General features: G+C 49.6%; 2 protein-coding genes across 4 annotated transcripts; one reads left to right on the top strand and one right to left on the bottom strand.

Annotated features, from left to right (window-relative positions):
- Nucleotides 1–23: 23 nt before the first annotated feature.
- Nucleotides 24–3,562, bottom strand: ANKRD34A (ankyrin repeat domain 34A). Its single transcript, XM_051992816.1, has 2 exons — nt 3,464–3,562; nt 24–2,945 (listed from the first exon to the last, which is right to left on the bottom strand). The coding sequence occupies exon 2, from the start codon at nt 2,814–2,816 to the stop codon at nt 1,326–1,328; it is 1,491 nt and encodes a 496-aa protein (XP_051848776.1). The 5' UTR covers nt 2,817–2,945; nt 3,464–3,562; the 3' UTR covers nt 24–1,325.
- Nucleotides 3,563–4,623: 1,061 nt separating this feature from the next.
- POLR3GL (RNA polymerase III subunit GL) lies at nt 4,624–11,369 on the top strand. Of its 3 annotated transcripts, none has more exons than XM_051992821.1 (8): nt 4,624–5,028; nt 7,556–7,729; nt 8,128–8,257; nt 9,508–9,576; nt 9,842–9,898; nt 10,116–10,189; nt 10,397–10,510; nt 10,856–11,369. In XM_051992821.1, the coding sequence occupies exons 2-8, from the start codon at nt 7,598–7,600 to the stop codon at nt 10,940–10,942; spliced, it is 663 nt and encodes a 220-aa protein (XP_051848781.1). In that variant the 5' UTR covers nt 4,624–5,028; nt 7,556–7,597; the 3' UTR covers nt 10,943–11,369. The 3 variants fall into 3 exon arrangements, with proteins under 3 accessions (XP_051848781.1, XP_051848779.1, XP_051848780.1); XM_051992819.1 differs by lacking the exon at nt 4,624–5,028 and adding an exon at nt 5,433–5,547; XM_051992820.1 differs by lacking the exon at nt 4,624–5,028 and adding an exon at nt 5,554–5,656.
- The last annotated feature ends 1,352 nt before the right edge of the window (nt 11,370–12,721 follow it).

The raw sequence follows: 12,721 nt of genomic DNA, 5'->3' as shown, positions 1-12,721 counted from the left end.
AAGAGCACAGGAGGCCTCTAGGAGCGAATCATTAATTTTCTGTTTATTTACTAATATAATCCTAGGAAGTTCCTTTAGCTCTCCAACTCAGTTTCCTCATCTGTAAAATGGGTATAACGTTGCACTACGTTTCTCATGATGCTGTTTTGCTACAAAAAGCACTTTGTTAACCTTAGCCACTAAATCAACATGTTCTTTCCTTATCTTTCAGTGAACCTGAGATAGTTAGATCCTAAGGATCCAAAGGAAAGTGAAAGGAAAAAAATTGAGATTTCAAGAAGAGATGAAAGTTGTTAGCTTGCCCTCTACTACCCTTCTTGGGCTTTCACTGATCCTACAAGTTATGGTCATGATTAGGTTCAGTATTGCCCATCCCATCCCCTCCTCCCAAGTGAGTTGGAGAGACGTGGTTGAAACTTCTGAACACCTTTATTTTGATATGTCAAGAGGGGAATTAAGATTACTACCCTCCTGCCTTGGGGAGGATAGCAGCTCACATAAAAGAGCAGTTTGGACTGCATGCCCCACTTCTCCTGGGAAGACAAGACAACTTGATATAATCAGTTGATCTGGGGTTAGGAAGTATCTGGACTGTTGGAGACAGGGAGGGAAAAGTTGAGGGATCAATGAGGGGAGCAGCAGAACTGGTGCAGCAAGAGGTTCCCTCCCAGAAGGGGAACTCAGGGGCTGGAAAGCAACATTTTCCCGAGTTCTGTGGCTTAGAGAAGTCGGGGAGGGAGAGCAGAGGATCAGGAGAACCCAGTCTAGTGGGTGGGTTAAGGGGGATCCCAAAAGAGTCAAAGACATTTCCACCGGGATTGGGTGTGTAAAGAATGCATTATAGGGCATGTGCCACTGTACCTAATAGAAATAAATAATTGCAAGCACAAGAAGATGGAAATTTGAGAGGGGAGGGAGAAGAAGGGTGTTAGGCACTGGTCATTAGCAGGTAATATCACTGCCCATGAACAAGTGCAAATATGTTTGGGGGCCCATGTGCTGATGAGCACCTTTGACCTCATGATGCATGCAAGTGCATAGTGCCTGTGAGCTCACGCTGATCCCACGTGCAATTGCACAGTTGCATCAGCCACACAAATGACCCTTCTATATGTGTGACTGCTCAGTACATGTGAGAAGCCTGGTGACCTTTCAGTTAAAGTGCTCTGTGCCCGTGAACATGTGCATCTCTGCCAAGAGTGCACCGTGCAGTGCCTAGGAGCAAAATACAAGCAGCCTCTAGTGTGTGTATGGTAAAAGTGAGCTGGTGGCCTCACCTGCCCTGCCATAGCCTGGTCCACACTATTCCGAGCTCTTCCACCCCCTCAACGCCCTTGTTCTCCTGGTCCCCCTAGACTCTGGAAGCCCCCTAGCTGTCTAATCTGCTCTGTCTGCATGGAATGACGTCTCACTAATTTCCGCTTGGCCCTGGGAGACCCAAGGCCCCCGGAATGATGGGGGGCGGGGAGGGATGGGGCCCGACACCCTGGCAGAGGGCGAATGTCTGGGATGGGAGGGTGGGGGCTAACGTTGAGTGGAGGCAGGAAGCCAGGCCGGGTGTGGGAGATGTGGTCCAGAAGCAACGTTCCGGAGCCCCTCCGTTCCAGCAGCCCGGGACTCCGTCTCCGCCCACTCAGAGGAGACACGGCCCCCGGAAGGCTCTCTTGGGATTGCCCGGGTGAAGGAACGGAACCGGCCGGAGGGAGGGTCAAGGGGGAAGCGTTGTAGCGGCGGCGCTCCAGAGACAAGCGACTGGAGTCCGCAGAGTCCGTGCCTAGGTGGCTGGGGCCGTCTAGCTCCACCGGCTCCATGCGGCTCAGCTTCTGCTTCAGCCCCGGCAGGGCAGCCGATTCTTGGGCCTCCGGCGCGGTATTGCGCCGGGAAAGGGCCCCTGCCCCTGTCACTTTTTCAGCCCACGGGGGTGGTTCCTCAGGCCCCTCCGTGCTGTGGCGCCTGGAGAGCCGGGGTCGACTAGTCAGCGCCAGGCCATTAAAGTCGGCAATCAATCGCTCAGTCGCGGGTCGCCCCTCCCCTGGCAGGAGCGGTTGAGGAGGGGCGACTAGCCCCCAAGGCTCGGAGTTGAGCCTCTTAAGAGGTTTGGGTGGCGGGTGGCGGGGTGGTTTGGGGAGGGGCTCGGAAGAAGCAGGGTCGTCTGGGGGCTTAGGGAGGGGGAATTCGAACACGTCTCGCTTCTCCTCCTCCTCCTGGGCCCGGGGAGACAGCACTTCTGTTCCTCCCGCTGCAGTCTGCAGTTGGATTTCGGAAGGCGACATGCAAACCCCCGGGGTGGGGACCGGGGTGGGCGGGTCTTCGACCCCCGGGGAGGGAGGAGAATTGAGATACTGCCGGGTCTTCTTGGTGCCCGAGGGCGAAGTGTCCGTGGTGATGATGATGACTTCGGTACCCTTGGCTTTGCAAGCTTCCAGCAAGGCTGAGAGAGTCTCGCGATCACCACGGTCCAACGCGTGCACCAAAGCCGAGGCGCCGGCGTGGTCGCGGGCCGACGGGTCAGCGCCGTGGGCCAGCAGCAGGGTGGCTACTGCAGCTCCCCCACCTCCGGCGCAGGCGTGCATGAGAGCCGTGCGCCCTAGCCGGTCCGCTATGTTGGGGTCGGCGCCCTGCTCCAGCAGGTAGCGTACCATGCGGGCCCGGTTCTCGGGGTCGTCGTAGCGGGCCCGACAGGCAGCCATCAGTGCAGTCTCCCCCTGCGCGTCGCCCTCATTCACGTAAGCACCTCCCTCTAAGAGCAACCGAGTCAAGCGCAGCTTTCCCTGCCCCACTGCCCGCAGGAGAGCGTGCCCCTCGGCGTGCAGCATGGCCGAGGTGGCGGGTGGGAGAAAGGCAGCGGCTGAAACTACCCCAGAAGAGGTGGAGAGGGAGATGCGGGACAAGGATGGGGACACTGCCTAGAGAGGAGGACTGAGGCTCAGCAGCTACGGTGCTCCCTGTCAGAGAGATAGACCAACATTGACAGACACAAGCATAGAGACAAGACAGGGAATCATAGAGATTTGGAGTGGGTCACCGTGGCACACACTTCCGTCCTCTGCCCCATGCCCCCCTAATGCTTGTCTGGAAAAAAAAAAAAAAGAGCTCGCGTGCACCCGCCCGGATAAATGCTCGTGCAAGTGCGTGTGTGCACGCGCGGGAATGTCCGCACCCCAACCTTCACCTCAGCACCCGAGCCATTTCCAGCTACCGATTTTCCTCATCCTCTCTCCAAAATAGCTCTTGCTAGAGCGCAGACCTCCCCTCAGTAATCACCACTTCCCCCTTCCCACGCGCACACCCATACATTCCCAGTGGCTTCCCCCTTTCCTCGGAGCTGCAGCTCTGGGAGGGGTCGCGGCTCGGGTCCAAGGGTCTTAAACTGGAAGAGGGAAGAGTTCAGAGTTCCCTTTTCCCCTGCTGTGTTCCCTATCTCCCGCTCCTCGTTTCCCTCCCAGGCGGTGTGCCCAGATACCTGTATGTCCGCAGGATCTCCTCCCGGCCAGGCCCTGGCCTGGGACCCGGACCAGGGTGCAGTCTGGGTGAAGAAGCCGGGTTACCAAGCACCCACATGGTGGGGGTGGGCCTTTATGGCCCCCACTCTCTCTGTGCTCGAGCCTAGGCGCCCCTGCTCCAGATCCCTCCTCCCGTGCGCCCCGGGCGCAGCGCCGGCTCTGGGAGGGGGGGGGGCGGAGCTCGGCGGAGCTATTTATAGATGTGTCTCTGCGGGTGGGGGTGGCAGGCACCAAATCTGCTGCTTTTCTAATCCCCCAGAAAAAAAAACCCCAGAAAACAAAACCCACTACCTCAGGTTAGCTAAGCCTGACTACCGTATCTTAGCCATTTAAACCTAGCTATTTGTAGAATCCAGTCCCAAATTGGGTATCCCTTCTCTCCCTAGCCCCATCAGGGTTGCCTGCACAAATTCTAGCTAGGCTTCCCCAGCTACCAATTTCCAGGACTTGACGTGTTGTGGTGGCTGTGTGCTAGACCTGACAAGTCAGTTGTACATGACACAATCACACTCCCAAAGGTTGTACTCAGACGTCATAAATCCAAGTTCTATGAGAAGAGAGACGAAGTATTCTTAATGTGTATATATTTAGGTATGCAGGCTCTATAAAGGATCCCAGCATAGATATCTGATATCTGGTGTGTACCCCTCCTTTTTAAAAGGGAGCATAGAGTTACAGAGATGTGGAGCCAACTCTTCCAGGTTGGTCTCTTAGGTAGAACTGGGGATGGTAGGTCGGGTTTTTTTTTTTTTTTTTTGACACAAAGTAAATCTTTAATTTCTTCTTATTCAATCTAGGGGTGGAGGGTGGGGAAGAGGAGGCACAGAGGCAAATAGAGAGGCTGAAAACTGTAAAAACAGGTTTTTAGTTCCCTCTGATTCTGTATTCTTCCTTCTTTGTACTTTGCCAACCTTCCTGGTCATCTCCCTGTGCCTTTTTTCTCCTCTCTATCTCTCCCTCTGTCTCTGTCTCTCTCTATGTCAGTCTCTATCACTGTCTGTCTCTTTCTTTCTGCCACCTGCCCTGTCTCCATGGTTACCATGACTCCCATCTGTGCTGTTTGGGAATTAGTATGTGTCCAGCTGGGAGGTAGCATGGAAAGTGGGGGGTTTGGGGAGGATCTATAGGACTCGGAGAGATTCACATGGTCTTTAGAACAACTAGGGAACAGGGGGCTGTCAGTAATAAAAAAAAAATCAGACATTCAAGGACTGAATGTTGGGGGAGAGGAGGCGCTCAATTTCACCCTTAGGAGTCCACTATTATTCCCACTCCCCAGACAAATCATTTTTAGGTTTAACTTCCTGTTTTAACCTGAGCTCTCTGTTCATTATTCATAGAGAAGGAGAATAGTAGGGACCCTCTTGTCTTTAGAGTAGTCCCTCACACATGTCCAGAAGAAGCAAGAGAACAGGGGACAAGAGCCTGGGAATCCGAGCGTCCAGTCTGTTGCCACACCAGTCTTGGTTCCCTGATCTTCCTCCTCTTGCCAGCTCTCACCGACTCTGCAGCAACCCACAGAGAGGTATTTTTAGCAAGGAAGTGAGGGGGGAGGATTCATTGCGTGCAGAATTTAGAGAAAGAAGGGTGCTAGATGGGGAAAGGAGTAGGGCGGGAGGCGGGACGTTCTGCAGCAGCCGGCAGAGAAAGACAGATCTTTGAAGGGCTGATTTCTGGGGGACTCCTTGGGGGAGGCCCGCCCTGCGGGAGCGCTTTAGTGATATTAGGGCAGCTCTCTGAGCTCTTCACGGTTTAAGAGCCCTCACATTCTGGAGCTGCATACCAAAATAACCTGACCCCAGTTCCCCAAGCTTTTCAGCGTTCTCTATGTCCCCGGATTCCCAAAGCCCACACAGATCTATTACTACTCACGGCCCTACCTCCTCATCTGCATGTGTGCGGACGCCCCGCCCGGCTCCTCTTCCATTGGTTCAGAGAAGTCACCAATGGGGAAGGCACAGAGGTGGGCCTAGAACCCAGCGGACCGGCTGACCGGACGCAGGCTAGGCGGCTGCGTGGGTACCGCGTGGGGGAGGGGCTCCAGGTAAGAACGGAACCGAGACTCCGCGGTACCCGGGTCCGCCGTTCGGTGTATTTCATCCTCGGGCCGACTCGCGGGCTCTGGGTCAGAGGGAGGGCCGGAGCAAACACGGGTCAGTTTCCTCCAGCTTCCCGACAGGCCCCCTGCTATGCTCCCTCTATGTGTCTGTATGTGTGTCTGGGTGTTTGCGCGCGCACGGGTGATCTGGGTGTTGCGGCGGGAGAAAAAACGCGTGCGCGCGCGCGTGTGTGTGCTGCATGCGTGTGCGCGTTTTGACAGAGACACCCAGGAAAGACCTGTTTCGTGCTGGAGGTTTGCCCTCTTTCTTTTGCCCACTCGAGGATTCATATTGTGTCGCGAATTTAGAGTTGAATTCAGACGTTAGTTAGTTTAGCCTCCACATTTTACAGATGAGTAAACTGAGGCAGAGCCCTCTAGATGTTAAGTGACTTTACCAAGCCACGCAAGTAGGAGGTAGTAGAGTTAGGATTTGAACTCTTGTTACATGACACCAAATTCAGAGCCCTCCCTCTCCCTCACGAACTCCTCCCCGGCTGCCTTGGCAACTTCCCTCATCCCCTTATTTTGAAAGAGAATTGACCACACCAGGGATCAATCTAACTTTAGATCATGTGATAAAACACTCCGAAACTATCGGGATTTCACAGATGAGGAAACTGAAGGGCAAGTTTGAAGTCACTTTGAAGTCCCGGAACTTGTACCGTTATGTGCTTAACACTAACCTGTACCTAACAGGTCCCGAGAATCAGGACCTTCAGGGCTTGCAGCCTAATTGGAGAGAACAGATTGAGATGCATGAGACAATTAAAAGCCATTAGACCTTTAAAGACAGCTATAATCAAGAACCATCCTTTGTGATTCAGACAAATGCAGTGCTGGCAGTGGTAAAAGATTATTAAAATTAGGGAATGAGGAGAAACCAGTTTGGAAAAGTGAGCAGGTGAGATGGAAGTCCTTAACTGAGTTAAGAATGAACACTTTAGGGCAAAGGCCCAAGAGAACGCTTCCTGTTGCTGCCTGAACCATATTAAAATGTAATTGGGAAATACTTAACAAAAAATAAAAAGACAGTAGAACATAGATAATGTTAATTTGTGGTTTTCTACATCAATATGTATCTTGTAGAGGGATTATATGGTTTAGTGCTCCCATTTATAGTTGATTTTGACACTAGTGCTCTAAGACTATCTAATTGTAGAATAATTACAGGTTTGCACTGGAAAAGGGAATTTCTTCACCAAGAGGATCTAACCCTGCTGAAATTGAAGAAGCCCTTCCCCACAAACCATGCAGCAGTGTAATCATAATCACCAACGATAGCCAAATTTACGTAGCCCTTGAAGGCTGGTTATCTCACAGTCGGTGTATAAGGCTGTGTTAGTATGTTCCAAACAGAGGCCTAGAGAGGAGACAAGGAACACTGGATCTGAATTCTGACTGCTGCTACTTGGGTGAACTCCAGCAAATTATGAGCCTCAGTTTCCTCATCTGTAAAATGAAGGGAGGAAGGATGGATTTGTTAGCTTCTCTGGTCATTTCTTGCTCCAAAGTATTTATTCTATGAAGGGAATTGCCTGGTTAGTAAGAATCAAAGCTAGAATCTTAAGAACCATCCACAAATTGAAGATTGGAAGCAAAGATGTCCAGTTATAAGATTATCAACAGTAACTCAGACCTAAGATGGTAAGGGCTTCAATAAAGATTGTAGGAGGAGGTAGAGGTAGAGGAAATATTATAAAATGTGAACGATAATAAGCTGGATATAGAAGCAAGGGGAAGAGAGGGATGAAAGAACACAGACAGTGATGTGATATGAAAATATAATTTTTATTGGTTTTTGGAATACAGCAAAAAAAAAAAAACATTTAGGATGAGTGGGGGTAGATTGAGGAAAAAGCCAATGCAAGAAGGACCTGGAACAACAGGCCTTGGCATAATAGGGGGGTTTCATCTCAGGCTCACAGTGGCTCTTTCTCTTTCTTTTTATCAGGATTTTCCCATCTTATCTCTCTACAGCCAGGCCCCCCCTACCATGGCCAGCCGGGGTGGGGGCCGAGGCCGGGGCCGGGGCCGTGGTCAGCTCACCTTCAATATGGAGGCTGTGGGCATTGGGAAGGGGGATGCCCTGCCCCCTCCCACCCTGAAGCCCTCCCCACTCTTTCCTGTGAGTGTTATATTTAAGACTGTCATTCTATCCTGGCAATAATCAACTGTTCTTTCTTATGACTGCCCACAGAAAATCACAGAATCCTAGCAGTTGGTGGAGCCCACCCCCCTGAAATTTTCATACTCTTTCCCTACATGTTCTCCAGGGAAGAAAATGCCATGTCATATCTTGCTATGCCCTTAGACTCCCCCACTTTTTAGTGTGTCTCTGTTGTAGTCCTGGCCCCTCACCTTTCAACATTACAGACACAGAGACATACACATACACACACCCACACTCCTCTCCTTTGTTTTATACTGAGACCCTTCAGATCCCGCTTTCCCTTCCCATTCCAAAGTACTGTCTAGTTCTTCTCAGCCCTAACCATGCTGACCTTGCCCATCCTGCTCTACTAGCCCCTGGAATTCCGTCCAGTGCCTCTGCCCTCAGGTGAAGAAGGTGAGTATGTTCTGGCGCTGAAACAGGAGCTACGTGGGGCTATGAGGCAGCTTCCCTACTTCATTCGTCCAGCCGCACCTAAGAGAGGTCAGTTGGAATTTCACTTTTCTATCTTGAGTAAGTCCAATATATATATAGCAGCCCTCGATGAGCCCTGGGTGGAGAGACAAGGAAAGGGACAAATATAAACAAAGGAAATAAATTCATATCTACATGCATGTGTAAAACACACATCTACACACATGTATGTTTGTATCTGTACGTATATGTGAAACACACCTATGTAATACCCATGTATGTACATGTTTTATCTATAGTGTCTGAAATATATATATGAAACATATATATATACACACACATGTGTATATATATCTATCTCTAGTATACATATATATATATATATTTTTTACACTCACACTTGTATGAGAATGATGCATTTCATAGCCTTGAAGACTTCACAGTACAAAAGTGAATAAAACATAGTCTTTGTTCTTGGAGTACCCACAGCCTAGTGAAAGAAAAGGAAACAAATTTAAGGATACTTTACAAAGTTCGATGCTTGGTTATCCACACGCATGGAGAAGAAGAGACATGGCTAAATCAAAACGGCAGCTAATCCATAATCTTCCTTTGGGCAGTTATATTTTTTACAGAAGATTTCCTTTCTTAATTATGCTGTAGGCTGATAATAAATGTGTCCTCTGAACACATACAGAATAATAATGTGGAGAGAGCAGCCAGAACAGTGCTAGGTGGGGCAAGCTGACTCCAAACTGAGATCCAAAATTGACCCTTAATCAATCGGGATTGGTTCCGTAGATTAGAAATTGAGATACAGTGCATCTGAGAGCATGGGGGGAAAGGGGCCATTAAAAACAAAAGTACTTACTTAGAACTGAGTAGATTTGATTATTCTTGGAAGACTGGCGTTTTAAGCCAGGTTTTCTAAACAAGGAATGAGGAATTTTGGCAAGCTTGAGTAGGACATTCCAGGAGATATTTGGGAATGAGTCAAGACATTAGGAACATATTAGCTGAGCTGGAGTACAGACCTATCCCTTTGTATTTTTGGAATGTCTTGTATAATGTTCCATGGAGTAGATAATAAATAGATAATAAATGAAAGAGCAGAGTCTTTGTTGGGGGAGTGAGGAAGATGATGCTGATTTGGGAAAGTTAGTGGGAGAGCTTTTAAAGAGTATTTCTGAAGCTTTTGAGTGTCATCAGGAGAGGGACAGAGTGCCCAGGTGCTATGGAAACTTCCTCGCCAGGCACACCATTCCATTCAGGGTCCCTGAAGAGAAGAAGCCTCTGATTCCTGGTCTTTGATCCTTCAGATGTGGAGCGTTATTCAGACAAGTATCAGATGTCAGGGCCGATTGACAATGCGATTGATTGGAACCCTGGTAGGTGATGGACTCCCACCCAATTTCTTCTTCAAAAATCCTCAGAAATCCCGCTCCCCCCAATTCTTCTAGACACTCCTAAGTTCTCCTCAAACCTCCCAGACGTTCAGATACTTCCCTGAAAACGCTTTAGCTAGCTGAGCCCCTTGTGAAACATACCTCCTGTTCTGTCAAATTGGTCCTAGTGCCCTCCTCAGCTATTTTAACAGGAGAAGGTGCAAGCCTGGGCCCACTGACCTTTGTTTCCCCTGTCCCTTTTCCCTAGATTGGAGGCGTCTTCCCAGAGAGCTCAAGATTCGAGTTCGAAAATTGCAGAAAGAACGTGAGTGTTATCAGCTGATTGGGAAGGAGAACAAGTATTCTCCTCCAGCCTCCCAAAGGCTTCTGGGGAACCTACAAATGGCTCTCCCTCCCTCTGTCCCACAGTCTATCATATTGACCACTCAGGGGCAGCAGAGTTCCATAGTGGCTGCCTGGCCGGATCTGGGAGGTGATTCTGTCTGATGTCCTTTCTTTCCTTTCTGCCCTTACCCCTCCAGGGACAACAATCCTGATCCCCAAGAGGGCCCCTAAAACTCCAGCCGAGAAAGAAGAAACCATTCAAAAACTGGAGGTGAAGTGTGTGTGTATGTGTATGCTGGGAGGGCGGCGCTGGAGTGGGGAAGAACACAAGGAATAGGAAAGGAGGAAAAAGTATGAGCCCAGCCAGTTCTCAGCTCCAGTCCCTCCTGCTTGCCCTGTCCATACCTTGATTTTGCCTTTTGGGGGCTGGGCCTGAGTCTCCCTCTTATTCCCCCTTATCTATCTCTTCCCCCAAAAGACCTTGGAAAAGAAGGAAGAAGAAGTGACTTCAGAAGAGGAAGAGGAGAAAGAAGAGGAGGAGGAGAAGGAAGATGAAGAAGAGGAGGAATATGATGAAGAAGAGCATGAGGAGGTGAGAGAAAATCACTCTTCATCCAAATTCCTTTTCTTTCCCCATCAGGGGTCTCAAATTGCTTCAGAGGGATGGGGGAGGGGAGGAAAAATTAAATCCTGGAAGGAATGAGGCTGAAATAATATAATATAATAATATCTAATATAAATACATTATAATTATATTATAAACAATAATAATTAATATAATAAATCAACATAATAAAATAATATAAGGTGTTCTGTTATCCTATGTTTTTTTTCTAATAAGTGGCAGTGAGTGACTTCTATGAAACCTGAAATCTCAGATAAGAATGGCAAAAGCCCTTCTCATTCTTCCCTTTTACCTTTTTTTTGCTTCTTTCAGGAGACAGATTATATCATGTCATATTTTGATAATGGAGAAGACTTCGGGGGTGACAGCGATGACAACATGGATGAAGCAATTTATTGAAGAACCATCTTGGATAAAACTCCCACTGCCCCGACTTTCTCAAGCCCTAGGGATTGAGAAGCTGCTCTAGCCATCTGTGATTATGGGCACACCATCTTTCCAAACCCAGCCAGAATCAAGAAGCTGCATTATCTCCTTGAGGGGAGGAACAAGGGCCTAGTAGCTCTGGCTAACTCTCCTCCCCCAATTATGGTGGCTGGACTTTACCTCTTGCTTTGGAGAAGAGGTAAAGGACTGAATTTTTTATTATTTTATACCTTGAGGGAAAGGAGAGTGGGAAGAATCAGTACAAATTACAACTGCCTCCCTTTCCCCTGCCTACCTGTTCCTATCCTGAATAATTTTCTCTTTTTTGGAGAAAATTGGGGGTTGGGAAAAGTAGGGATAAGGCCAGTTTTATGGTTTTTAAATAAAGTTTTGTTCTCTATATTTGCCTTTTGTACTCCAGAAAAAAAGGAGGTGGGAAGGAGGAGGCTTATAACTGGACCCTTGCCCTAGCTGGGATAATCATTGGTTAAGCCCCCATCATTGTCCAACCATATGTCATGGTGAGACATCTGTCTTCACTCTCCCCCTCAGTAGCCCCACTACATCCTCCCTTCCACCAAAGTGAAATCCATATCTCTACCTCATCCACCCCCGAAAAGAGCATTATTTTGGAGATGCAAAAACATCCCCAGTGAAAGAACACTGAGGTTACACCGACTCTTGGACTCCCCCTTCCCCAGGAGAATCCGGAAAGCCAGCCTTCTCTTTCCCACACTTGCGTTTGATTTCATAGCTTTGGGAGAGGGGAGGAGGAAGGAAAGGTGGGGCCCTAAGAATGGAGACCTTCCTCTCCTATCCCTGGGGAAACCCTTCCTAGGCTGGCTTAAGTGTCCCCTGATGTAGGAGGTGAGAGTTTAGGGACTTCCCATCATTTAGTCTGTTCTTTCTCCATCCCCACACCCCTTCTGTTCACCTTTTGTAACGGGGGAGGGGAGTGGCAAGAGATATTCCCCGAGACCGCTCTGGAGATCTGCTCACTGCCCACGCGGCTCACCCCCCCACCCGAGGGGGGGGGGTGACTCATTTCCTCAGAGTCTTGATTGGCTAATGAGGGAGTCCCGGGCTATTTTATTGGTTGGGGCAACTGGACACGCAGCAGCCACGGGCTGCTAGCATGACCGGCCTGGGGACTGAAACTGAAACAGATCTGGAAATAGAGAGATAAAATAGACAAATCCCACTGAGCCTGCAAATCCTGAAAAGGGAGTTTGGGGGAGACAGAGACAAGAGACACCCTTGGAGATTTCACCCACGGTCCTGGCGCTGAGTCCCGAGCTGCGCCCAGGGCCACACAGACAGGCAGATTTGTCTATCTCTTATTTGGGACTTTGGTGGGGGGAGAAGAGGGCCAGGAGGGGAATTCTGTGACTCAGGGATCAGGAGGCGAGACTGAAAGTTCCTTATTGGGGGGAACTCCTCGGACACAAAAGTGGGTGTGGGTAGGGAGAGAGGGGAACCGAAAGAAGAAACAGGAACCAAAAGTGTGCCCTCAGGAGCCAGTGAGCAGATGGGAGTAGGGCTCGGAGCTTTTGTGATTACCTCGGCGTTTCTCCGGATCCCTTTCCCTCTTAGCATTTCTCTCTCCCGTAGGGGAAGGGAAGGGCTTTCAGGGCCATCTGCGGTCATCTTGATCTGGCTCTGGAGGGGAAAGCGAGACCCGTGACTTTGCACAGCCTCTCCCTCACTTCAATCCAATTCAATCGCATGTCATAGCATGGCCTCCCTGCTGTC

This window comes from Antechinus flavipes, chromosome 4, assembly GCF_016432865.1.
Source record: "Antechinus flavipes isolate AdamAnt ecotype Samford, QLD, Australia chromosome 4, AdamAnt_v2, whole genome shotgun sequence".
In the NCBI taxonomy this organism is placed as follows: Eukaryota; Metazoa; Chordata; class Mammalia; order Dasyuromorphia; family Dasyuridae; genus Antechinus; species Antechinus flavipes.
Note: the sequence above shows the minus strand (reverse complement) of the source record. Positions and strands in the feature narration are given on the sequence as shown.

What these genes read in the sequence shown, in the direction of transcription:
- ANKRD34A (XM_051992816.1), bottom strand. Translation starts at nt 2,816, where the DNA reads ATGCTGCACGCCGAGGGGCACGCTCTCCTGCGGGCAGTGGGGCAGGGA.
- POLR3GL (XM_051992821.1), top strand. Translation starts at nt 7,598, where the DNA reads ATGGCCAGCCGGGGTGGGGGCCGAGGCCGGGGCCGGGGCCGTGGTCAG. An exon ending in TGCGATTGATTGGAACCCTG is followed by an intron (nt 9,577 to 9,841) that starts GTAGGTGATGGA and finishes CCTTTTCCCTAG; the next exon opens with ATTGGAGGCGTCTTCCCAGA. An exon ending in AAACCATTCAAAAACTGGAG is followed by an intron (nt 10,190 to 10,396) that starts GTGAAGTGTGTG and finishes TTCCCCCAAAAG; the next exon opens with ACCTTGGAAAAGAAGGAAGA.